A 24,119-nucleotide genomic window follows, 5' to 3' on the forward strand; every position below is an offset into this window, starting at 1 on the left:
CCTCCTGCCCTGCACCAAGGCCAAGAGGATGAGGAGATGCTGAGGTCAGCCCTACTCTGCTCTCCAAGCCTTGTGTCTGGCACAGGCTGCACTGCCCACCAGAAGGGTCTCCTTCCTCTATTTCACCTGCTTACAGGGGCTGCTTCTGGCAGGGACAGAGTAGAGATTGACTGGGGCCCTGTCTGCCCCTTGCCCCCCACCCCCGCCCCTCCCGCCCCAGTGTCTGCCTTTCCTACTTGCTTTCTGTGCTCCAGAGTTCACGGGTGGACATTGAATAAAAATTGTTTTGTTTTGCTTTGTTTTTACAGGGAAGCTTTAGGTAAAGTTCAAATCAATCGCTCCTAATAAAATAATATTTATTTGATTGCAAATATATATAATTTATATGTACAATCCATAGTAGACATGACAGCCAATAGGTAGCCCAACGCAGAAGCGGCTATCTCTGCCACTTCTGCTCAGACCCCTTGGCAAATCTTAAGAGCGTTGTGTGCTGAACGTGTGCATGCGTCTGCAGAATTTACTCTTCCTCTGTCCAGAGGAAATCAGAAGCTCTAACCACAGTTTCGGGGTCATTGCTTTGCCCGTCAGGCTTGCTCGGGGTCGGCAAAACACTCTCCATTTTATATCAGCCCGATTCATGCTCTGTGCTCTGTCCATCAACGTCTCTACTTGCCAGGGACTGAGGGCAGGTGGTTCAGGGTCTGCTTTACCATTCCGTAGGCTGGGAGCTCCTCCCAGTGGCTTCTGTTTTACGGAGTCATTTCCAGTGAAAAAAAATCAGGCATAATTCTGAGATGGTTCCACCTGAATCCTTTGGAGTTTTTCACTGGCATGTGGTAGCGCATCTGAGTCCAGAACCTGGAATTGGGAGGGACCGATTTTAAGCCTCTCCAAGTGACGGTGGGCAAAACCCGGAGAGCTTTTTTCACCAGATGAGGTAGAGACTCTGGCTCTTGGAAGGAACAGAACTTAATTAAAATTAGTTTCAGTGTTTGGTCATCCAAGGCAAGATTCACTGCTGCTTGTAGTTCAAAGACACTGGGTCCGTTGACATAGTTGGGGCTCAAGATAAATATTCCTCTTCTACTTTTCTTAATAATGTTTACGATGTCTTCTGCATATGCTGGAAATAAGGAATTGAATCATTTGCTATTGTATTGCTGAACCCGGAGTCTCGATAACCCCAAATCTCCCAGACCTACCCAGAGGGTTCCCTGCAAAGGTTTTTAGGGAAGGAGGAAAGGAAGGAGGAAACCATAGCTTGGTTTGCTATGTCGCTTTCCCTGTATCAACTCTATGGACAGTTGAAGATACACTCAAGTATCCGGGGACTCTCTACTCTACATTCCTCTCTTTGTGTTCTGTCTCTTCAAACTGTCACTCCCACTAGGAGAAGAGCTTGTTGGCATCAGTCAGGCTGGGATAACAGAGGGGCATGGGATGTCCCAGGCTCCCTGGTGGGGTGTCCGAGGCAGAGGAAATGGGGGGAAGGAATGATGTCTGTACATCCGGTGAGTGGCAAGAACTGCGCCCCGCCTCACCCAATGCTGACATTTGTGGCCAGCAGAGTCCTTTTTTTTTTTTTAAATAGATTTATTTATTTATTTATTTATTTTCAAATTATATACACTATTTTTTATTTTTTTTATTTTTTTATATATGAAGTTTATTGTCAAATTGGTTTCCATACAACACCCAGTGCTCATCCCAAAAGGTGCCCTCCTCCATACCCATCACCCACCCTCCCCTTCCTCCCACCCCCATCAACCCTCAGTTTGTTCTCAGTTTTTAATAGATAATGCTTTGGCTTATGCCAAAATGCTTATGCTTTGGCTCTCTCCCACTCTAACCTCTTTTTTTTTTTTCCTTCCCCTCCCCCATGGGTTTCTGTTAAGTTTCTCAGGATCCACATAAGAGTGAAACCATATGGTATCTGTCTTTCTCTGTATGGCTTATTTCACTTAGCATAACACTCTCCAGCTCCATCCATGTTGCTACAAAAGGCCAGATTTCATTCTTTCTCATTGCCTCATAGTACTCCATTGTGTATATAAACCACAATTTCTTTATCCATTCATCAGTTGATGGACATTTAGGCTCTTTCCATAATTTGGCTATTGTTGAGAGTGCTGCTATAAACATTGGGGTACAAGTGCCCCTATGCATCAGTACTCCTGTATCCCTTGGGTAAATTCCTAGCAGTGCTATTGCTGGGTCATAGGGTAGGTCTATTTTTAATTTTTTGAGGAACCTCCACACTGTTTTCCAGAGTGGCTGTACCAGTTTGCATTCCCACCAACAGTGCAAGAGGGTTCCCGTTTCTCCACATCCTCTCCAGCATCTATAGTCTCCTGATTTGTTCATTTTTGTGGCCAGCAGAGTCCTACAAAGCAGGGAGACCACCTGTTCAGGATGACAGAGGTGACTTCCTACAGAGGACCCAGGAGCAATATCTTGTTCTGGAAGGTGTCCCTAGGGCCCAATATTTTTTTTTTTTTCTGAAGATGGCTTATTCTTGGATGATGCAGCACATCTCTGCAATGCATGTTTTTCTGTGCTGTTGCCCAACACATTCTAAGCTCATGAAACATTCCAGAGGGTGTATATCCCAACAGAAGGAATAGCAGGGAAGCCCATAAAGCACTTGCATTCAACTGTTCTTTTTGTTCTATATCTTCTCTTGGCTTATAGGACCTACCTCCTCCTGGGGCCACATCTCTTTCAAGCAAACACAAGTTGTATCCATATTTGTTTTCCAAAACTTCAGGGAATAGATTCAGGGCCAAGTATTCCTCATGCAGAGATGAAGTGGCCTCACCCTCAAAAGAGCTCCATTTCGCATAGGATACGAAAGCATCAAATATCTTTTTATCTGAGGAAGAGAAATGTTAGGAAAAAAAAGTCAGCCATTTACGTTTTTCTCACTATCGTGGCATATCTACACGTGCTTGAGTCATATGGCAAATGGGCAAGAATTAAGTGCCGGGCTCCTTACTGAATTGATTTAACAATAAAAAGCAGCAGCTGCGTCCAATTCAGAATCACACTGCTGAGCCGTATCGATTGCCCAACCAAATTCGAATTCTGATTTATGACGCGGTCCTGCATTTTCACTGAGGTCAGATCAAACAGTTGCGGCTTCTGTGATTAAATCACATTAGTCAGGGGTTCCTCTGGGTTTTTTGGTTTTTTTTTTTTGTTTTTTTTTTTGCACTGCAGTGCTGCTGTCTCATGAGTTACACATCAAAGAAGAGTCTGTTCCATCAAAGCATGATAATATCCAGCAAGCGGAGCACGGCCAAGACCCAGCACCTTGCACGTGAATGAGAGAGCTGACGGCACATGTACCTCTATTAGAATCTCCGCCGTGTAAAATGAGATCATAGTAACTCCCTGGCGGACTGTCTTCAGGGTTGCATGATATAACGTATATAAAGTGCGTGGCGTCTGGCTCACAGCCGGGCACAAGATAAATATCCCCTCCCCCCTGCCTTCCAGATGGGAAACTCTATTTATGAAACTTGTTTTAGGATATTTGTAAAGTCTCATGTGCCTCTGTTGAGTCGATTAGTACATATGCATGTTGATTACTGGGATGTGCTACCGAACTAACCAAGAGAGGCAGAAAATCTCAAAAGTTCGCTCACTGGCTTCAGAGTCTGGACATACCCATTCGGTGTCATATTCTAGTGCTTTGCACAATGGCTGGCAAACAGTGTTACAAAATAGCAAACAATAGCGCCGGTGGCTGATGTGATGGGCAGAACGCTTGCTTAATGTGGACGGAAGAAGAGGCCTTCCTGGATGGAAATGCCAACAAAAGAAGAAGAAGAGGGAGTGGAGGAGGTCCAGGAGACAAGAAAGACACCCAGGAGGCTCATCTGGGAAGCGCCTCATTGCCCAGGGGGGAAGGAGGAGGCTCATGGGGCATGGCCGGCAGGAAGTGCTGTGCAGTTTAAATGTGTGAGACACCACAGTCACCTCGGATTCCTTCCACGTCCCTGTGAAATTCCAACAGGCTTGGATTTTTCTATCATCTGGAGACATTTACATTTCTTTAGTAAGAAAATTAACAAATGGGAGTATTAGAGCTTTCTTAGGTCCTCTGCAACTCTGACATTCTGCATCTCTCTAAAATTTTGGATATTCGGCATTAACTTCAAAGGACACAGCCGTTTTGCTGTAAAACATTAGATTAGCTACAGAGGGCACTGCATCACCGTGCTTGAAAACCGGCGTCTGCGTCCTCATCAGGGTAGTGTCTTGTGCAAAGTAAAAAGAGAAAGGGCAGATTTAAAAGTGTCACAGTTGATTGGCTCTTTTGTACAAGCTCTAGAATCTTAAGGTAAATAACATTTTAGTAAAGGAAATATAAATCATTTAGGGGGATGATTGAGGCATTGGCTAAATAATTTGTTCAATTCAAAACCGCTAAGAAGCTAATTTAAAAAATAAATCTCAAAAAACACTCTTGGCTGAGGGATTTCTAGCGTGAATTCTCAATAATTAGTTGAAAGGAAGGTATGATTGATGCATCTCTTGACTTCTCCTTCTCCTGTGAATCTGACAGCTTTTCACTGCATTCCCGGCGTGGGAGGAGCAGTGGCGTGGGAATTAATTATTCCAGGCAGGTAAGTAATTATCCCCGGATTCCAGCAGAATGGATGCTGCCCTTTGCAAGCAAGAGAACCATCCAGTAAAACAGTACACCTAATCTTAGAGACCTCCAGGGCTGGAAAAACACACCAGCAGCTCTTCTATTCTAAAGAAGCACTATCATCCTGTCTCCTGGGGAAATGGGCAGACAGCTCCATTCATTGTAATAGTGCTTGCCTTTTACAGAGTGTCACATGTTTGGGGACATTGCCACCATCTTCAAGCCCCTCATTTTACAGATGAGGCTGAGGTAATAGCTAATGGGGGCTCTGAGCCAAATCACCTGGGTCCAAATCCTGAGTTCTAACACCATCTTGCAGTTCGGTTTTGGGCACGCGATTTTACATCTCTCTGTCTGATTGCAGGATTCAAGTGACAAAGTCGCTAATACACCTGACTGGCATGGACTGTTTACCACGTGCTAGATGCTGTTCTAAATGATAAATATTTCTTAACCCAATGGGTCCTCATAGATTTCATTGTGGTTGTGATCATAATCCCTTTTTCCGGAAGAGGAAACTAAGTCATGGAGATGTTAGCTCATCTGTCATAGTGCGTCAGGTTGGTGAGCAGAGAGATTGTTTTCGAGCCCAACATGCTCTGCAATAGCATCGTTGATCAGCAAGATTCCTGGAAACTGGAATGAAAAGAAATTTTTTCTCCACCTGTTCCCACTTCTCCCAGGTTGAGCCACCACACCTGGAAGAAGGTTTAAAAGGCTGAGGGGCATGACTTTATCCATCAGGGAACATCCATTTCTTGAGCTTCTCCCTCTAAGTCTGAGAAGAAATGTCAGAGGCAGGTCGGGGTCACCTTACCCCCAAGTGTCTCATCCTTGTTCTGGTAGGTTCGGTACAGCAGCACTATTTCAATCCAGTACATGTAGAGCAGAGCACCTGTGGTCAGCACGCCTGCCAGGCTCATGACGGTACCAAGTAGGATGTAGATGAACACCACTGGGGGAAACACGGTAGCCATGAACAAATGTCTCTGCGAGACCACATTTGGGCTGACGCTGTGGGCCCGCCCAGCGCCTTCTCAGGCTCTATTATTTTCTCAAAATCACTGCTCTTGGGAGCATTCCTCTTGACTCTGGAAACACTTAAAATCATATCTTGAGGGAACTGTCTTACAATGAACTGGAGAGAACCCACGGGAATGGCACGTTCCTGAACAGGAAACGGATGGGGAAACTAATAATCATGGTCACTTTTAGTTATTTTTCCCCCATAAACCTCCACAAAACCCATTCGCATCCTTCTCATCGCATATTATAAATTATCTTCATGCCCTATCTTCCCTACAAAAGTCTAAACTTCCTGAGGCCAGGAGGCACGCGTGGCTCGGTTTCACACTCTTCACGGTACCTAATGCGCGAAAACTTTCACACGCCTCTCCTGACGGAAGCCCCGCTACAGAGCATCCACAACACCGAGCACAAGTTTTGTCTTATTTAAGCCTCACTAGCTGTCAAAACTTGCTTGTTCTGTAATCGGTTCTTAATTGAATGAATGAATGATATCAACTCCATCACGGAGTATCTTCTTAAGGAAATTTCAAAGCTATTCTTTATCAGGAATTTCCACTCCGTCTGTCAAAGACTGTGGTCTGTGATACACACATATCACTCTGAGCAGTGAGCAAGATGACTCTTCTCTCCTCCACTCTCCAGTACCCTACCATCATGGTCTCTGGATACAGAAGACTGGAAAAGAAAACCCTGAAAGGGAGCTAGGTCCTAGCACAATACCTGTTACACAAGACATGCCCTTTAGGTGTTTGTAGAATAATGGATGAGTGAATGAATGAATGAATGAATGGATGGATGGATGGCAGGATTTTCCAACACAGGTTCCGTACAAAGAGTATTAGTCAAGAGGACCAGTTCTGGATCACTGTGATGTGATTGTGATTACTAGTGATGTGTCCTCGGTCAAAGTATTAAATGGTTTAATATGAGCAAAGTGCATAATGTCTGGCTTCTCACAAATGTTAATTGCTATCATCATCAACATCATCAGCAGGATATTTCTTTAGGAAAATTCCTCTCCTCTCAGATAAAAGCAGTTGTGTGCCTTCTGCGGCCACCTTCCAGGCTTACCTCCTTTCTTTTCTCTCAGCTGGATGGACTGGGTCGTGTTCCCGATGGAGTTCTGGGCAAAGCAAACAAACTTCCGGTGAAGATCCCTCTGAGTGACTTCTTTCAAGTGGACAACACGCTCTATAACGTCATCCTTTTTGGTGTATTTAACTCTAGGAAAGAAGGGGAAATACCCCACTCATTCACCAGCATAAATTGACCACTTTTGCAGTATTTGGAATTCTTATTCGTGGCCAACAGTTTGGATTTCGGGAGAGCTATCGGATCAAAGCATAGAAGGAGATGCCAGAAGACCATAAGATGGTCAGAGGGAGTTCCTTTTTGATTATTGAATCTTCTGGGCATCGTTTTATGCATCACCAGCATTTAATTTACTGTGGGCCTCATCTGACCTCCGTTACTGGAAGCATTCTCCTTGAAAACAGACTATAATAAAAATTTAAGAATAATGTTGAACATGATGCACTTCCACCAAGGGCTGACCGTGTTTCTCTGCTCACTCATTTTTTTAATGTTTATTTATTTATTTGAGAGAGAGAGCGAGAGAGAACAAGTGGGGGAGGGGTAGAAAGAGAGGGAGACACAGAATCTAAAGCAGGCTCAATGCTCCAAGCTATCAGCACAGAGCCTGACGCAGGGCTTGAACCCATGAGCTGTGAGATCGTGACCCGAACTGAAGTGGGAAACTTAACCAACTGAGCCACCCAGGCTCCCCATGTCACTCTTTTTTTTAATGTTTATTTATTTTGAAAGAGAGGGAGGGAGTAGGGGAGGGGCAGAGAGAAAGGGAGAGAGAGAGAATCCCAATAGGCTCCACGCTCAGCATGGAGCCGGATGTAAGGCTTGATCCCACGAACTGTGAGATCATGACCTGAGCTAAAATCAAGAGTTAGACGCTTAACCAACTGAGCCACCCAGGTGCCTTTGTGCTCACCCTTTTTAACACTAAATGTAGACTATCAAGTCTCCTTCATTCCTCACAGGAACCCCCACAAGGTAAGAGTATGATTGTCCTAACTTGGCCAGCAATACAGACCAGGCATAGAAGGTAGGTGACCGTGCATGGTCACTCTGCTTGGAAGTGGCAGCCTATGCCCTGGGTCTGGGCCATTCTGCCCCATCCAGCAAGTTGTAAGTCTCAGTATTTATGCACAATTTGTGTTCTCTAAGGTTACCAATCTACAGTCTCTCTTTACTAACTAAGGCATCTTGCCTGGGTGGATGATATTTTAGGCTGTGTTGCTTGGAGCCCTACAATACCAACACTTATTCACTGAATATTTCCTACCAATCAGGAACTGTGATGACCGTATCACCTCTACTGTATCTACTCCATACAGGGACCTAGTAAAGTGGACGTAAGTGTCCACAGATTACAGATGGTGCAGTGGAAGCTTACAGGGGTCAAGTGTCACATTGCCAGGGGGGTGGAAAACAGAAATCCAAACCCAAAGAAGTTGTGTGACTTCCCTTGTCTTAGAAGCTCCTGCTAACTTTTATTGCTGTTCTCAAATTCATCCTTTATTTTTTCGTAATGACATAAACTTTTCAAAATGATATTACATTTGTTCATTGAAATCTTTTTAAAATCCAGAAGGACGTGCTTAATACATAGTCTATTACTGTGGAACGGATCTTGGAAAGATGAGGGACTCTGTTTTTTAGTGACAGGCCTGACCAATCGGATTGAAACCTGTAATCCCGCCAGTGGCCGGAGTCCAGTTTTGTGAGGCACTGGATAGCTCTGAATAACAGAGTTTTCCTTCCTATTGAGCCCAGCTGTCTTCCCCGTAAATTCCATCCACTAATCTGGACAACAAACTAAGCCTCATTTCCATAAAACACTGTGGTTTCCAAGTACTTCAAGATATCTCACCTCTGCATTTCCTTTTCCAGGTTGGATTTCTTCAACTATTCCTCACTTCACATATTTTTGGTCAGAATCCTTATTGTTGTGCATTTTCCTCTCCATACATTCCAGACTGTTAAAATGACTCTGCATATTTGGATTCCTGAACTCACCACTACTCTAAATGAATGTCACTGGGAAAAATGGGGTGTGGGCAGAGGGCAGCATTCTTTCCCATTGGTTGGACGTGCTACTTCTCTTCTGCCATCCTGGCTCGGTATGTCTGTCTTCTTGTCAGCTTGATGTTTAAACGTCAAACTATTGCTATAAACTCAGCTTTAGGGGCACCTTGGTGGCTCCGTTTGGTTGAGCGTCCAACTTTTGATTTCCACTCAGGTCATAACTCTCCGTTGGTGGGATGGTTCGTGAGATCCAACACGGCTTGGGTCCCGTGCTGACAGTGTGGAGCACACTTGGAATTCTCTCTCCCTCTCTCTCTGTCCCTACCTCCCTCCCCCCTCAAGATAAATAAATAAACATTTTTAAAAAACCCTGGGCTTTCAAACAGCTTAAATATTTCATTTTATGGCCCTATTAAGAAACTGCTTCTGATCTCAGGGTTGAAAAGGATCCTGCACTTTGCATTTCTGTCCTTTTCTATTCACCACTAGTTGGCGCCAGTGGCCACCATCAACTGCGCGCTTGTTCATCTCGGTGAGTCCATTTTAGAGGTTTCCAAAGGTGTTTTAAAAAGTGTTCAGTGTAGGTTGCGAAGAATATGGTCTGCTAATTTCCTTCTTACCTTTTCTGCTCGGGTGTTGGAACTTCCCACTCCTGGTCAGAATCTTTAATGTACCATTTTATTACAGGTTTAAAATCTCTTTGGTAGCCAAATCGTGCCGTGCAGTTAAGAGTTAAAGGCTTTCCTAAAAATGAGAGAGACACACAAAATAGGAAGGAAGTCCGTGAGGACACTTTGTCCTGTTCAGGAGGAAGATGCCATCCGAACACTGTTCACTGCTGCAATCACGTTTGCAGGATAAATAGGCGTGCCAGAAATAACCAAACATCTACCGGTCTCTCATTCACAAGCAAATAAGACCAGGTATGTTTCTCTCCATTGAGCAACACTTAACATCTCAGACTTGTGACTCTTTGGTCACAGCGCTAAGAATTCTGATGTGGTTTGAGGGCAGACACCAGGAAAATGAGGAGTCCCCTCAGTGACCAGCCTGGTCTTCTAATGCTGCTATTGAGTACATAATGTGTCAATAAAGAACATTTTACTACTAACCGACATTTGCATATTAACTTAAAATCGTGAGGTTACTGTCATGTAGTTTAAAGAAGGAATTATTTAGATATTCAGCAGTTTCTTGAACAATGCACTATGGGTGGGCATGCATGTGATGACACTACCCTCTTCCTACCCACTTTTTCTACAAGGGGTCTCCAGATACACTCTGCCTCAAATTCAATATTTTCACCATGAAATGGTTAAGGACTCCATTAAAAAATCATCTTCGCACCTTAATAATGTCCCACCCTGCCCTTTAGGGTTTTCAAATTCATTGAAGCTGTAGGTAACTTGGCTATTTTTGAATTATTAATGTTTTTTTCTTTCCTCCTTCCTTGCATTCTTGCAATGCTGTGGGTATTGCTAATGCTATACCCTGATACCGCCACCTAGTGGTCTTTTACCATAGTATCTATGTTGACATTTATTTCTATAAGTATAGATGTGTTAGCATTTAAAAGAACCACTTATTTTCTTGGAACAACCAGCACTTGGTTTTAAATAGAGAAGTTCTTATTTGGCTGTGTGGGGAAAATGTAGATGTTACTGAAGTGGATAAAATAAAAGGGGACCAGAGAAAGGTCACTTTGCCCCTCAACACAAAAAAGACATCACTTGGGAGTACAAATTACTTGGGCAGGAGATGTAGTGTTCCTCCATAGGTATCTTAAAGCCCACACCGAACACCAAGTTTTTAAAGGTTAATGCTCTTCCAGGTGGTAAATCGGTTACATTTACAGATTTAATCAATGGATAATATACATAACCACCTGTTTCTGGGATGAGTAAGGAGAAATCTAAAATCTATTGAACATGACCAGTTCACTAGCCACTTAACATACATTATCCTACATCTCACTGAAACCAGATGAGGTCAGTTTTTCTTTGTCTATTTACAGATTTAAAACCTGAGGCTTAGAAAGATTAAATAACTCTCTAAGGTCAACAAACTAGCCAGTGGCTGAGTCAAGATTCACACGGAATTCTGTTTGACTTAAAATCCCAATACTTTTTTCCTTAATACGACACTTAGACCTGCTCCCAGAAGCACAATGTCATTCAATGGTGATAATACAACCCACCTTACCAAGTTCTACTTCCAGTGTGTCCTTGATGGGGTCCAGAATATCTGGCTTGAAAATAGTGTCTTTCACTAAAAGATGAAAATAGTGATTATTATTTGCATTGGGAAATCGGAAGGCCTGCTTGCTGAAGATGTGCGTGCAAAGTAGCACTTTGATCTAAATGCTTTGGCGCTCCCTCTTCGATTTTGGTGCATTGTCTACAAAGTTAGTAGGAACTCAGGTTTCCACGTGAAAAGCAAGCCTCCAAAGATGAGCATGACATCACGTTGCAGGTGCTAGTGAAACATTCGTCCCTGATAAATCCTTGTCCACCCGGGTGCGTTTTCTTCCACACCAGCCCTGCTCAACTGCTACAGACCTGAGCGCCCATTCCTGTCTTCTACAACATTGCTTTTTGGTACCATCTGGCTGAGTAGTCCGGAAGAAGAATGCACTTGAGAAAATGCCCACATCAGCCAGACCGGAGGCCACTCCTCCATCCTTAAGTTCATGGTTTATTTCAAGATAAAAGTGAGTCTGACCCTCCATTACTCATTTTTGCCTGAGTTTCCGGCCACAAACTGTCAAATAGGGCTCTGTGGTCAGACTTCCTCCTGAATATGGCCCATCTCCTGATCAAGGAAAATTCATCACCTCTGCTCTGGACATTGTCCTCTTACTTCTTGGGGACCTCCTTCCTTCAATGACTCCATTATCTTCCCTGTATATTTCTCTCTCTCTCACACACACACTCTCTCTCTCTCTCTTTCTCTGGGTTTCTGCCCATTGGCATTTATCCATGCTCAGTCTCTTCATTTTAAAAGAGAGAACATTCCCTACACCTTATGTCCTTGCCACATTCATGCTCCTTCCTTCCAAGCCAAATTCTTAAAGGAGCGATATGTGCTCATCTCCTCCATTCCCATGGAGTTCAATTCCTGCCCCCATCACTCCACGGAAACTGCTTCGGCTAAAGTCCCCAGTGACGTCCTTGCCCCTAAATCCACTGGACACAACTGAGTTTTTCTTCTGCTTTATTTCTCAGCAGCTTCGGACACTGTTGGGCATGGCCTCTTAGAATCCTCTCGTTTTTCGTTCCCTGCTTCCCTACTTTCCTGTTTACCTTCTGCCTCTCTGTTCACTTCCCTGTGTGTTTGGGGGCTCTTCTGGGCTTCTCGTGAACATCAGTTCTCTCCCTTGTTCTCTGCTAGTGGTCTTTTGTTCTATCTACTCTCGCTGGGTGGTACCGTTCATTCTCTAGAACTGTTCCCTACTAAAGATCTTGAACCTTTCAATGATCTCTCTCCTCCATCATCAGTTTCACTTCCTTTACAGCTCCTATCCCCACTCTCCCACTGGTACTCACTAACTTATGTAAATAATGACCTCCGTTGCCCTTCCCAAACCCAGCGGTGAGTTCTCAGACCTCACCCCTGAGGCAGAGCGTTACTCCCTCTGCCCGGAGATACTTTAGCCACCATGCCCTGGGACAGTTTCCCTCTGTTCTCACACCCTTGCTCCACCCCCTTTGGGGATCCCTTCCCTTCTCCCAACCTCTCCAAGTGTTGTAATGCTACAGTCCTCGGTTCCAGGCCTTCTTCTCTCTTCTTCTTCACTCCCCAGATGAGCTCATTCAGTGTTTTTGCTTTAGTTATTTATTTTTTTAATGTTTTTATTTATTTTTGAGACAGAGAGAGACAGAGCATGAGCAGGGGAGGGGCAGAGAGAGAGGGAGACACAGAATCTGAAGCAGGCTCCAGGCTCTGAGCTGTCAGCACAGAACCCCACGTGGGGCTCGAACTCACGGACTGTGAGATCATGACCTGAGCTGAACTCGGATGCTTAACCGACCGAGCCACCCAGGCACCCCCAGTCTTTTTGCCTTAGCTATCATGTTGACCACCCTCGAATTTACACCTCTGGCCCTATCATCTCCGGACTGGTTTGTCCAAATTCCTCCTTGTCATTGTGATTTGGATCACCGAAAGTCCTTTCGGACGTAATGTGTAATTTCTTCCTTAGACCCTCTTCTCTTGCAGCCTTTCCTGTTTCATGAAATAGTGTCACCATTTACCATCTTATCCAGGCCAGAAAACAAAAACATCCTTGGTTTCCCTCTTCACGCATTAAGTCCATCATCAAGTTCTGTGGATGCACAAACAAAGCGGCTCCTCACCTCCTTTGCTAAGTCTGTGCAGTGAGCCATCAGAGATATCTTCCAAGAATGTGCATCAGACCTGCTGTGTAAGTTCTTATGTATGCCGTGCAAGGCCATCCTCCATCAGTGTCCAACAGAAAATCCACCTAGTTGCCCAACCTAAAACCCAACTCTCTCTCATCCTGGATCCCTCCTTTTTCCTCTTCCTCACTCCCAATTTCCAAGTCCTTTCAGCTGTACCCTCTCCGTAGTCTCTGAGTCTGTCCACCTCTGTCCATCCCCACTGCAGCTCTCTGCCCGCAACGGCATTTTCCCACCTTCCTTGGGCTGGTTGGTCCTCACCCTTCTGTTCTTGCTTGAGCGTGGTATGTCCAGGTTTGGGCTTAGTGGGCCTCTCGTATGCCCCACTGCTTCCCTTTCTCCCCACTCATCATACTGTCTAGTGACAGCCTGTGTGCCCACAAAGTGGGAAGTTCCGGGTGATCACAGACAATGTGTCCAGGTATTCGTTCTTACAGCCTGAGCACCAAGCCCAATGCCTGATACCTATTAGATGTCCCACAAATATTTGTGTGAAAATGAATATGTGAAAAAGTGAATGAGTGAGGAAGACAGGAATGATGGCAGAGAAGGCTTGGTCGAAAGAGACGCAATCAATGTTGCGGGGAATCCCTCGGGTGAGGGAGAAAAGCAGACTCAGCCCCTGAAAACTTGATGGGCTGAGTGGCATGTCCGAGGGAAGAGGAATCACACATCCCTTGGAGGGGGCTAGTGGCGCAAGTGGGGTGCTTGTGTTCTAACTTCTCCTCCAAGGAAAAGTCTAATGTAAATGTTCATTGCTGAAGTCCAGGAAAGTAGGCAGAAGTGGTTACCTTGGCCTCAAGGTGTTTAACGTAATTTGTATCCTACACTAAAAGAAGAGGTAAAAATAATCGATATGTTTACTAAGAGCTAGGTCAACCATTCTGTAGCTCTTTAATACAAAGCATGGATGACTGACCCTGTTGTGTTTTGACAAGAACCATGTTTAAATTAATGACGTTGTATAATTTATTCATGTGGATACTTATAAATCTGGGAAGAACGGCTCAGTGAAAAGACTGGGCCAAAATAGAGCACGAAAGAACAAACCCAACAGACCACCAAACATATAACAAGGTATTAAACTTCATTAGTACTCAGAGAGATGTAAATTGGGATTTAAAAAGGGGGAGAGAGAAAGAGGTCCCACTTGACACCAGTCAAAAAGTCTGTAAACATCAAATATTATTTGGTAATAATGAGAATCTGTTCTTCACTAAGGGGGGTATAAACTGGCAAAATGATAGAACAGTACTGTGTGTTTTTAACACAAAACACATTTTGTAATATAAGACGATATTCTATTTTATTTTTTTAAGTTTATTTATTTATTTGAGAGAGACACAGACAGCATGAGTAGAGGAGGGACAAAGAGAGAGGGGGAGAGAGAGAGAGAGAGAGAGAGAGAGAGAGAGAATCCCAAGCAGGCTCCATGCTGTCAGCACAGAGCCCGATGCAGGGCTTGAACCCACGAAACCAGGAGATCAAGACCTGAGCCAAAACCAAGAGTTGGATGCTTAACCCACTGAGCCACCCAGGCACCCCCAGTATTCTATTTTATTAATGGATATATACTTTTGTCGAAAAGCATAAAGACATAAATGGAAAGCATATAGGGTACATGATTGGACTACAGCTGAGAAGAGAAGGAGCAGGAAGGGGTAAGAGCACAGGCCTCAATCTGTCTCTGCAATGTCTCATTTCTTTAAAGAAAAAGCAAGATTCTAAGTGTGCAGAGAAACAGTAATATGTGTTAAACCTGATAGGTTCATGGTGCCACTTCTGTGTGTGAAATACTTAAAATCATTTTTTTAAAATTATTACAAAAACTTAGCAGGATTCATCACTGCATGGAAAACCCAACTTGTGACAACATGAATATGATCCAGAATGAGGCCTTCCTTGGGGGACAGAATCTAGATTTATGGGGAAATTAATGTTTTCCCACATTTAAGGCTTCACGTGACTACCAGTATATGATTATCTCTTTTCTTTCCCAAAAAGGAAACCATTACTAAACCGAAGGAAGATAGCTTTAATTGGGTAATAGGGGTTCAAATCCCAAATCTTGAAATGAAAAATCTCACTTACCGATGGTTGTCACTTGGACAACAGCTCTGACTGTCCATGAACTTGTGTTATCTGAATCAGTGTAATCACATACATATATGCCCTGGTCGTGGTCATAAACTTCATCCACTAGGATTGAGTTGCTCCTTTCTTCAGAGAGTAGTTTTCCATTCTAATCCAAGGGACAAAAAAGTGAATAACTTTCTCTAACCAGAGAATTGTTATTAGTATATTAGTATATATATTGTATATTAGTCAAACTTACAGAAAAACTTCACAAATAAGGGCATCACCCAAGTATGAAGGGCTTCTGTTCAAAAACTGTATTGGTAAGAGTCTTATTTGTTAATGAAAGGCATTTTCACATACAATTACATTATCTTTTAAGATCAAGGCACCAAATCTGACTAATCTTCCAAGAGTTACGTGGCCTAGTATTTCCCAAAACATGACTCAGGACCCTGAAGAATATTCTAGAAAACTCATAGTACTCTAAATAACTGACACCTCAATGAATTTTTTGAAAACATGTATATTTATGGTTATAGAAATTGACATAGTTTTGTGGCGGGGAGGGGCTAATATAAAACTTCCTGTTTAAATAAATTTCACTCTTGGGGCACCTGGGTGGCTCAGTTGGTTAAGAATCTGACTTTGACTCAGGTCATGATCTCATGGTTCATGGGTTCGAGCCCCACATTTGGTGAGCACGAGCCCTGCTTTGGATGAGCCCCACCTCTCTCTTTCTCTGCCCCTCTCTCACTTGCGCCCTCTCTCTCTCAAAAAAATAAGTAAATTTCACTCTAAAAAAAGGTGAAATTTATTTTTTTAAAGGTGAAGTGTAAATTTAAAATATTAAGTAAATAACTAAACAGGTGTGCATAAACAGGTGTATATGACAAGGAATGACTAGTGAGTGAGACACAATGAACTCATGGCGGACTCAAAGTCACATGAGAACTAAAATGCAATTATGAACATTTCTCTCCCTTACTCAGCATATCCTTCAGGGATGCTCTTCTAAGGTCTGAAGTTCTCCCCCGGCTGCAGTTGCCATTCCTTCCTGGTCTCCTTTCCTGCTACTGCCCCTCCACTCACTTGCCATTCCCGAAATAACCATATTCCTTCATCAGCCACCCGTTTGTAAGTGTCTCCCAGCACTCTCTCCCCCTGGGTAGGCTGCAGCTCAGTCTTTAACTCCAACTCAAAAGGATGATTCTCACAGAGAGAAGAGGGTGATCACACACTCCCTGAGCAGAACCAGTCCCTTCGTGCTCCCAGACCTCCATGATTGCGCATAGCCCTTGGATCATAACGATGTGTATAGTTACCTCCTTCTCCGAAGTTGTGAAGACCAGCCTTTGTGCCAAGACACATAACTGCTCCTGCACACACTGGCAGGAATAAACACAGATCCCTCCTTGCAGAGAGCATTCAGTCTAAGAAGGCAGGTCCCAAGCAATAAGCCGGAGTGTGATGCACTTGGGCGACCTTGCCTCAACTCACAGGAAGCAGGGCTACTCCCTCCAGGCCAATCAGACCTTAAGGAGTATGTAGGAATCACTCCATTAAGCTAAGTGCCTTCTCAGAAATATTTGAAACGGAGAATATATGTAGGAAAGAGGGCCAAGGTGAAGAGGCTGATGCATGTAGACGGATTTGGTCTTTGTGTCTCTACTATATGGCAAGCAGGCCAGGAATCGTAAGCTCTTTGTAAATGATGCGTGAATAAGGTATATAAAATTGAAACGTTTTGAATCGTGAGAATCATGTAAGTTATCAGTAGGGGCTAGGACCTAGTAGGGGCTCAAAAAATCCTTGTTGAATGGCTGAGTATCCCTTTGCCAATAATTCTGTAGCCCCTAACCTCCATGTAGCCCATGGCCTTCCAATCTCCAGCAAATAGCACCTGGAGTGTGTGTCTTACCACACAGTCCAAAGCAAAGACATACACAGCGAAATCACCTAGTATCTATACAGATTATAAAATGCTTTCTCGTGTATTATCTCATATGACTCATTCCAAGGACTCTCTGACTTGGGTTGCACAGGCTTTGGGAGGAAACTGAGGCTCTGGCGTTTGTGTGTTGTTCTGTATCACAGAGCTAGCGAGTGAGAGGGCTGAGGGTCAATCTGAATTTCTCTGACTCTGAGTTTCATGTTCTCATTGAGGAGTTTCCCTTCCGTTTCCCTGCTGACTGGTAGGAGCAGGGTTTCCCACTCCAAGTCTCTGGTGTGGTTCCTGTGGCCCAAGAAGGAACTTCCAGTAGACTGGCAGGGAGACCAAGGTGGGGGGTCAGAACTGATCAGAGAGGGGCAGTTGCAGGCTGCAGGAAGTAAAAGGAAGCGAAGAAATGGGGCAGATAAGGTTAAATATCTATCAGCTGATCTCAGGGGTCAAGAACCCCTTTTCAGAGCATGGGGTAAAATTCAGAGCTAAAACCCTAGACAACATACATACAAAGAGCAGAAATTGGAGTGGAGGTGTTTCATGAGTCCCATGAGAAAGTAATGGGGAGAAGATGCAGTCGTGACCAAGACCTCAGCTAAGCTGCAGGGAGGATGGGTCAAAACAAAGTCAACCTGGGGCTCCTGGGTGGCGCAGTCGGTTGAGCGTCCGACTTCAGCCAGGTCACGATCTCGCGGTCCGTGAGTTCGAGCCCTGCGTCGGGCTCTGGGCTGATGGCTCAGAGCCTGGAGCCTGTTTCCGATTCTGTGTCTCCCTCTCTCTCTGCCCCTCCCCCGTTCATGCTCTGTCTCTCTCTGTCCCAAAAATAAATAAACGTTGAAAACAAAAAAATTAAAACAAAAAAAACAAAAAAAAAACCAAAAAAAAACCCAAAGTCAACCTGATTTTTTTTTCCATAAAAAGAAAAGTATGGCTTCATATGTATTATTAAGGCTTAACAAATGGGGCGCCTGGGTGGCTCAGTCAGTTAAGCGTCCGACTCTTGATTTCGGCTCAGGTCATGATCTCATGGTTTGTGAGTTCGAGCCCCGCACTGGGCTCCATGATGTCAGTGCGGAGGCTGCTTGGGATTCTCTCTCTCTCTCTCTCTCTCTCTCTCTCTCTCTGTCCCTCCCTCACATGTACGCTTCTCTCTCTCTCAAAATAAATAAATAAACTTAAAAAAAAACTTAATAAGATGGAACTAAAAGGAAACATCAAAGAAAACAGATAAGGGAGAGGCAATTTGTGTCAAGAATGATGGGAGACCCATTCTGGTAAGACAATCACAAATGATTCCAACAGAAAAGAGGGGTACTAATAGGCCTGTTTTGCTCAGCCGTGAACAGTCTTGAACAAAATATGGAAGGAGGAGCATCTCCAGCGTGAACCTGTATGAATTGGGTCAGTAAGTCCGAGACAGAACTGAGGCATGCAGAAAAGAGGAACACATGAAAATAGAACTTTTAAAGGCATGTGTGAAGCCAGAAAAACAAAGGAAATGTATTCTAGTAGGACTGTTCTTGTAATATTACCCTTTAATATCACTAAGCTCTAATACTACTGGGCAGTGCAGCCACTCCAGGGAGTACCATGCATATGGTGCTGCCTGGAGTTGGGTGACACAGTCGAGCTCCTGCTGGGGCTTTCACTACCTAGTCTGGGAGGACTCTCGGCATGTACATCTTCAGCCCTATCCTCCCTGATGCACTTGACATTTTCACATCTGTTTTAAGGATTCATTATGTCCAGATCTGTGTCTGTGACCTCTTCTCACCCCTCATTGAATTTACTTCTATTTGGTCAACTTCCTAAATGCTGTGAGTATATTTGAGCCAGAAAGACCCAACATATGAGTCATCTCTTTCACGTTTCCCTAAATATTTAATCTTGTATTTAATTCTGAAGATATCACTGGCACCCACCACCTTCTTTCTGTTCCCACTGCTAGTTCCCTAGATCAGGATTTACCCTTACAAAGTTCAATCACACCAACAGGAACCCCCCAATAACCATACCACATAACCAACCTACAGCCTCTGTTTCCAGCTCTAACCCTAACTACACCTCTCGGGAACTCTCCGCTCCCACCATGCTGAGCCACTCACCATTCACAGAATGTGCCCCTCGTGTTTCTGTTTTCCATTGCCCATGTGCCTGTTCTTGCAGCTTCCCGGTCTCTTGCCCCAGTCATCAACTGATAACATTCTACTCAGACATAAATTTTGTACTAGTGCTTACCTCTTAATTGGAAATCTTGAATGGGTTATTTGAACAGATGCCTATGAACCCTTAAAAAGGAAACGTTGGTTAACAGCCAGCTCGCACTCACTGTCAACATTCAGGCCATGGCATGCTGTCTGATCATTTCCTTCCACGATAGAATGAATAGACCAGAGCCTCAGAGGAATACAGGACTATAGTAGATGTTCTGTCTCCACTGTAGTGACTGACTCATTTGGAAAATACTTTGACGGTGTCTTTGTTAAATAAAATGTATACACATGGGCTGAATGAGTCAACATTTAGGTGCCTTTTTTCAGTTAGTTGAGTAGTAATACCTCCCAAGTTGTGGATTAAGGGACCACGTATAACTAAAAGGATCGTGCTAGAATCAATAGCTGAGTCGACGGGTTGTTCAGTGCCAGTCTTTTCAGTATTTTTGCTAAGACCTGTCAGGCCTGCCTCTCATCTACAAGTCACGCAAATCTAGGAGTGATGGCTAGTATGGTGGATTTCAAACTCAGAATTCCACCCTCTTGATATGCTGCTAAAACCAACAAATTTGAATTTAACAGCAACAAATGTGAAGTCATGAAGATGAGTTACAAATTCCACCCAGCACAAAATTGCATTGGCCTGATCGCAGTGCTTGTGAGAAAACAACAACAGCAATAACAAAAAAACACAAAAAACTGCTTACCTGCCAACTAAGAATGAATCAACCACATAATGGAGCTGTCCCAAGGCTAATGCCATCCAGACCACATTGATACACTATTCAAAATAAGGAAGAAAGTAGCCTCTGTTTTCACTATGGGTTAGGCCACATGGGGGTTATAGTACTGAACAGATGTTAGGAAGTTGTGCAGGATTTTGAGCATTCTGAAATACCATAGCGAGAACAACAAAAGGGGCCACTGTAGGGACTTTGAAGATACTTTCCAAAAATCAAATCGAAATGATGTTTACTTCTTTCCTATCGGGAATCACATCGATCTTGGGTTCAGCCAGTCTCAAATACTCACCAGTTCTCAGAATGCCAGGCAGCACTAGTGACTACAAGAAAACTAGGCCAAAAGGAAATGGGAAGGAGAAGTGGCCGGTCTGCGTGCGCACATTCCATTAAATGCCCGGCCAGAGACGACGCAGCAGCCACGTCATCATTGTGGCGAGTGAATGTGGCATATGAGGGAGATTGTCTTAAACCACCAATGGAAAGGGTACTCAGGGCACAAGTCTAACTGACAAGAGGCCCCCAGTGGTGTCACTGACACCTGTATCTCGGTGCCAGTGCAGAAAGACCTCTCCCAAGGCCCTGTTATATAATTTCTCCCACGTCACATATTTCCTTAGCTGAAGAGCAAAAAATGCCTTCTCGTTCAATGTCATTGTCATTTATTTCAGATAAAGTCTGTTGAGGCCATTTTTTATCATATTTTTAGAAATTAGCAAAATTCAGAGGAAATGTTCTTTGAGTAAATACCAGATAATTCACTTTAATCCTGACTTCTTGGTCACTTAATATTTCAGTGAGGAATCTCCAAGCTTAAATTTTTTGATGTGTCTATTAAACATATTTTGAAAGCTCCTAGAGCCTCCACCCTGTTGGATATGCATCTGGCAGGTGCATCCCTGATCAGGAGTTTCGTCTGAATTCAATAACGCCATGTTCTCCTCTGCTCAGCCAGTGTTTAGCATCTGTCATCTATTCTGAGGTGGCTTAAGTATGACCTGCCCACCACATGAGCACCTGGGGCTTAGCATGAAGAAAAGGAGCATTGCATATTATTTGCTGCCTAATGTCACCAGTTCTAGTGATACACTCCTTCTGTGAGGTCTGTGACTTTTCAGGTTACTGCGTGTGTGTGCACGTGCCAGTGTAGGTACGTGTGTGCGTATGTGCATATATAACGTGCGCGCACGCGTGCAATTAGGAAACATGACTTGAATGATAACCTACCCAAATTTGCATCAGAAAGTACAATTTTAAGGAGCGCCATTGCTGGCCCACTTTTTGGCGGATGCCTATTCACCACCGAACACACCCTGAAATTTGCTGTCAAGATCTGGGAGAAGGGAAATAAAGCTTCTTTCTGGAATGCCATATGCCTTTCGGGTTTAGTTTACAAGTACAATATATGCAGAAAGCTAGCAACTACTGTGTGGCTTATGTTTACCTGAAAGTGAAAATAGCTTTCACTTCAGGGATACTAATCATTGAAAATTCAAATGCAATTTCATCTGAAATAACTAGGGGTAAGCCTTCTTTACTGGCCTAGGAACAAGCCCACCTTGCCATAGTCAGATTTGTCTTCCTGGATCGCAAATACTTTTGAACCATGGGAAGTTTTATTCTGAAGAGAACTGAAAAGAATAAGCAGAACCGTGGTCTCTCCTGGCTACCCTCATTTTAGAGATGATGAAATTAAGGTGTTTCTTAAAATTATGATTTTACTGAGGCCGGCATATTTTCATTGTCCCTTCAAAATACAAATGTGAGACCTAGAGCACACCACTTTTCCTCCTTGTGTACTTATTTCCCCAGTGGACACGATAACACCTGTCTACCCATCGTCACCAAGTCGCCGGAGAATCAAGTGATGAAATGTCTTCCACACCATGGTACCTGTGCCGCCATGACCCTGATTGCTGAGCCTTGGAACGCATAGAGCCAACAGGTAAACATGAACCACTTTCTTGACTGATCACTGGCAATTTAAAACGACATTTTTATACTAACAGATGTATTTTGAAGTCTAATTTAAAGCTTTGCAGGATGTTTGAAGGCAAAGTATTGGACTTCCAACAAGAAGGAGACACCTATGCAGCATTTATATATCTGTTAGCACTTGGAAAAACTGTAAGATGTAATGATAATGTGAAGTGTTTTTGTTATGAAGCTTACTCACATGTGGTTCATAACCCGAAATGATTAGGAAACTTGCCTCTTCCTTCCCCCTCCTCCCTCTTCATCCTCACATTGCACTCCCCACCCCCACCCCCATCTCACCTGCGCAAGACACTTGTTACCCCGGCCTCCTGTGTTTGCTGTAACTGCCCTCTCGGATATGCTCTCTTTAGAAAGTGTTCCAGTCTGCGATTTCATTCAGAAACCCTCCAGGATTCACTTGTTGGGGTCTCCCTTCCCCCGAGGAATGCCCACTGCTTTCCAAAGACAGTACAAACGAACCCACTTGGCTTCTGTATTGGCAGATGGCCCTAAGGTTATGTCTCACCTCATGTGTAATACACTGGTATTCTAGAAATTTTTCTGGCACTGATCAAAAAGACGGTTCTTACGATGATAATATCAGACTCTGGCTACCTAGGAGAAAGACCACTTTAGGGACCCAGGCCTTCTCTGTAAGCACAAGGTCAGTATTCACAAAGCTCTAGACCTCAGGTTCTCAAACCCACGTTTCCATAAAGTACCTATGGAGATGTTACCATGAAAACCATATTCTCACATCGGTTTTGGAGGAGTCGCTCTTACCTTATACCAGGTCACCTCTGAACTTTGGGCATCACTTTGGCAGTTGAAGCTGGGGCAATTAATATAGGCAGTGCTGCCAATAAGAAGCTGTTGCTCGTGTGACACGAAGTTATTTGGTACACATGATACATTGGTCTTAGGCTTAACTTCTAAGATGGTCTTGACACAACAGGCCTCACCCTGAGGGCTCCTAGGAGAGTTAACAAGGTCTTGTGAACGTAGAGGTTATATCCAGGTAATATAAGATTTGGGAACGTTTTCTCATAAGAATGCATGCGGGACATACCGAATCCTGGCTCTACAGATATACGACCCAGCATTATGCATTCCTATGGTCGAAAAGTGTAGGATGCTCTTGTCCTGGATGATGTGATGATGGTTGTTAGTTATTTCCCCTAATGGATTTCCATTTTGAGGTTGAAAGTACCACTGGACATCAGCTAGATCCTTACTACCACTGCAGGGCAAGTTTTCAGGGGCTTGGGTTGGTGAGAGTTGACTTCTGTGGTGAAAATGGGATTTCTGTGACTCTGTTAAGTCACAAAATAAGACAAACTTCTCACTCCCTGAAGAATATTCCCAAAGAAGTTTTTTGGTGATGCAATCTGAAAACCACAAGGAACAAAACAACAAAGAGATTCATTAGAAGATGAAACTCTCCCTTGGCAATGATCTTTTTGGATATGACATCTAAAGCACAAGTAACAGAATAAAAAATAAACAAATAGAACTACATCAAACTAAAAAGCTTCTGCACAGCAAAAGAAATGATCAAAAAAAATGAAAAGACAACCTATGAAGTGGAAAAAATATTTGCAAACACTATGTTTAATAAGATATATCTGATTAACATCTAAAATGCATAAAGAATGCATACAACTCAAAAGCAAAACCAACAAAAACAAAGAAACAAACAAACAATAAACACCCAAATAAGCCACTTAAAAATGGGCAATGAATCTGAATAAGCGTTTTCCAAAGAACATATACAATTAGCCAACAGGTACATGAAAGGCTGTTCAACATCGCTAATCATCAGGGGAATGGTCTTGACATAACAATCACTATCACAGTGAAATATCATCTCACACCTGGGAGGATGGCTTATCAACGAAAAGACAAGAGATAAATGCTGGTGAGGAGACGGAGAAAATGGGACCCTTGTGCACTGTTGGG

The 24,119-nt window shown here is 43.6% G+C and overlaps 1 protein-coding gene across 3 annotated transcripts in view; it reads right to left on the reverse strand.

Annotated features, from left to right (window-relative positions):
* Positions 1–348: 348 nt before the first annotated feature.
* IL18RAP (interleukin 18 receptor accessory protein) overlaps positions 349–24,119 on the reverse strand; it is a 33,736-nt gene continuing 9,965 nt past the window's right edge. The window contains exons 5-13 of one of the 3 annotated variants that reach the window (XM_047853923.1): positions 23,230–23,548; positions 22,944–23,133; positions 15,301–15,451; positions 10,994–11,059; positions 9,412–9,535; positions 6,761–6,912; positions 5,478–5,615; positions 2,702–2,875; positions 349–1,126 (exon numbers count right to left, since the gene is read on the reverse strand). In XM_047853923.1, coding sequence (XP_047709879.1) covers positions 753–1,126; positions 2,702–2,875; positions 5,478–5,615; positions 6,761–6,912; positions 9,412–9,535; positions 10,994–11,059; positions 15,301–15,451; positions 22,944–23,133; positions 23,230–23,548 — 1,688 coding nt within the window. In that variant the 3' untranslated portion in view covers positions 349–752. The remainder of the gene's footprint in view (positions 1,127–2,701; positions 2,876–5,477; positions 5,616–6,760; positions 6,913–9,411; positions 9,536–10,993; positions 11,060–15,300; positions 15,452–22,943; positions 23,134–23,229; positions 23,549–24,119) is intronic. The other 2 variants (XM_047853925.1, XM_047853924.1) reach the window with 2 other exon arrangements.

Source organism: Prionailurus viverrinus, chromosome A3 (assembly GCF_022837055.1).
Source record: "Prionailurus viverrinus isolate Anna chromosome A3, UM_Priviv_1.0, whole genome shotgun sequence".
Classification (NCBI taxonomy): domain Eukaryota; kingdom Metazoa; phylum Chordata; class Mammalia; order Carnivora; family Felidae; genus Prionailurus; species Prionailurus viverrinus.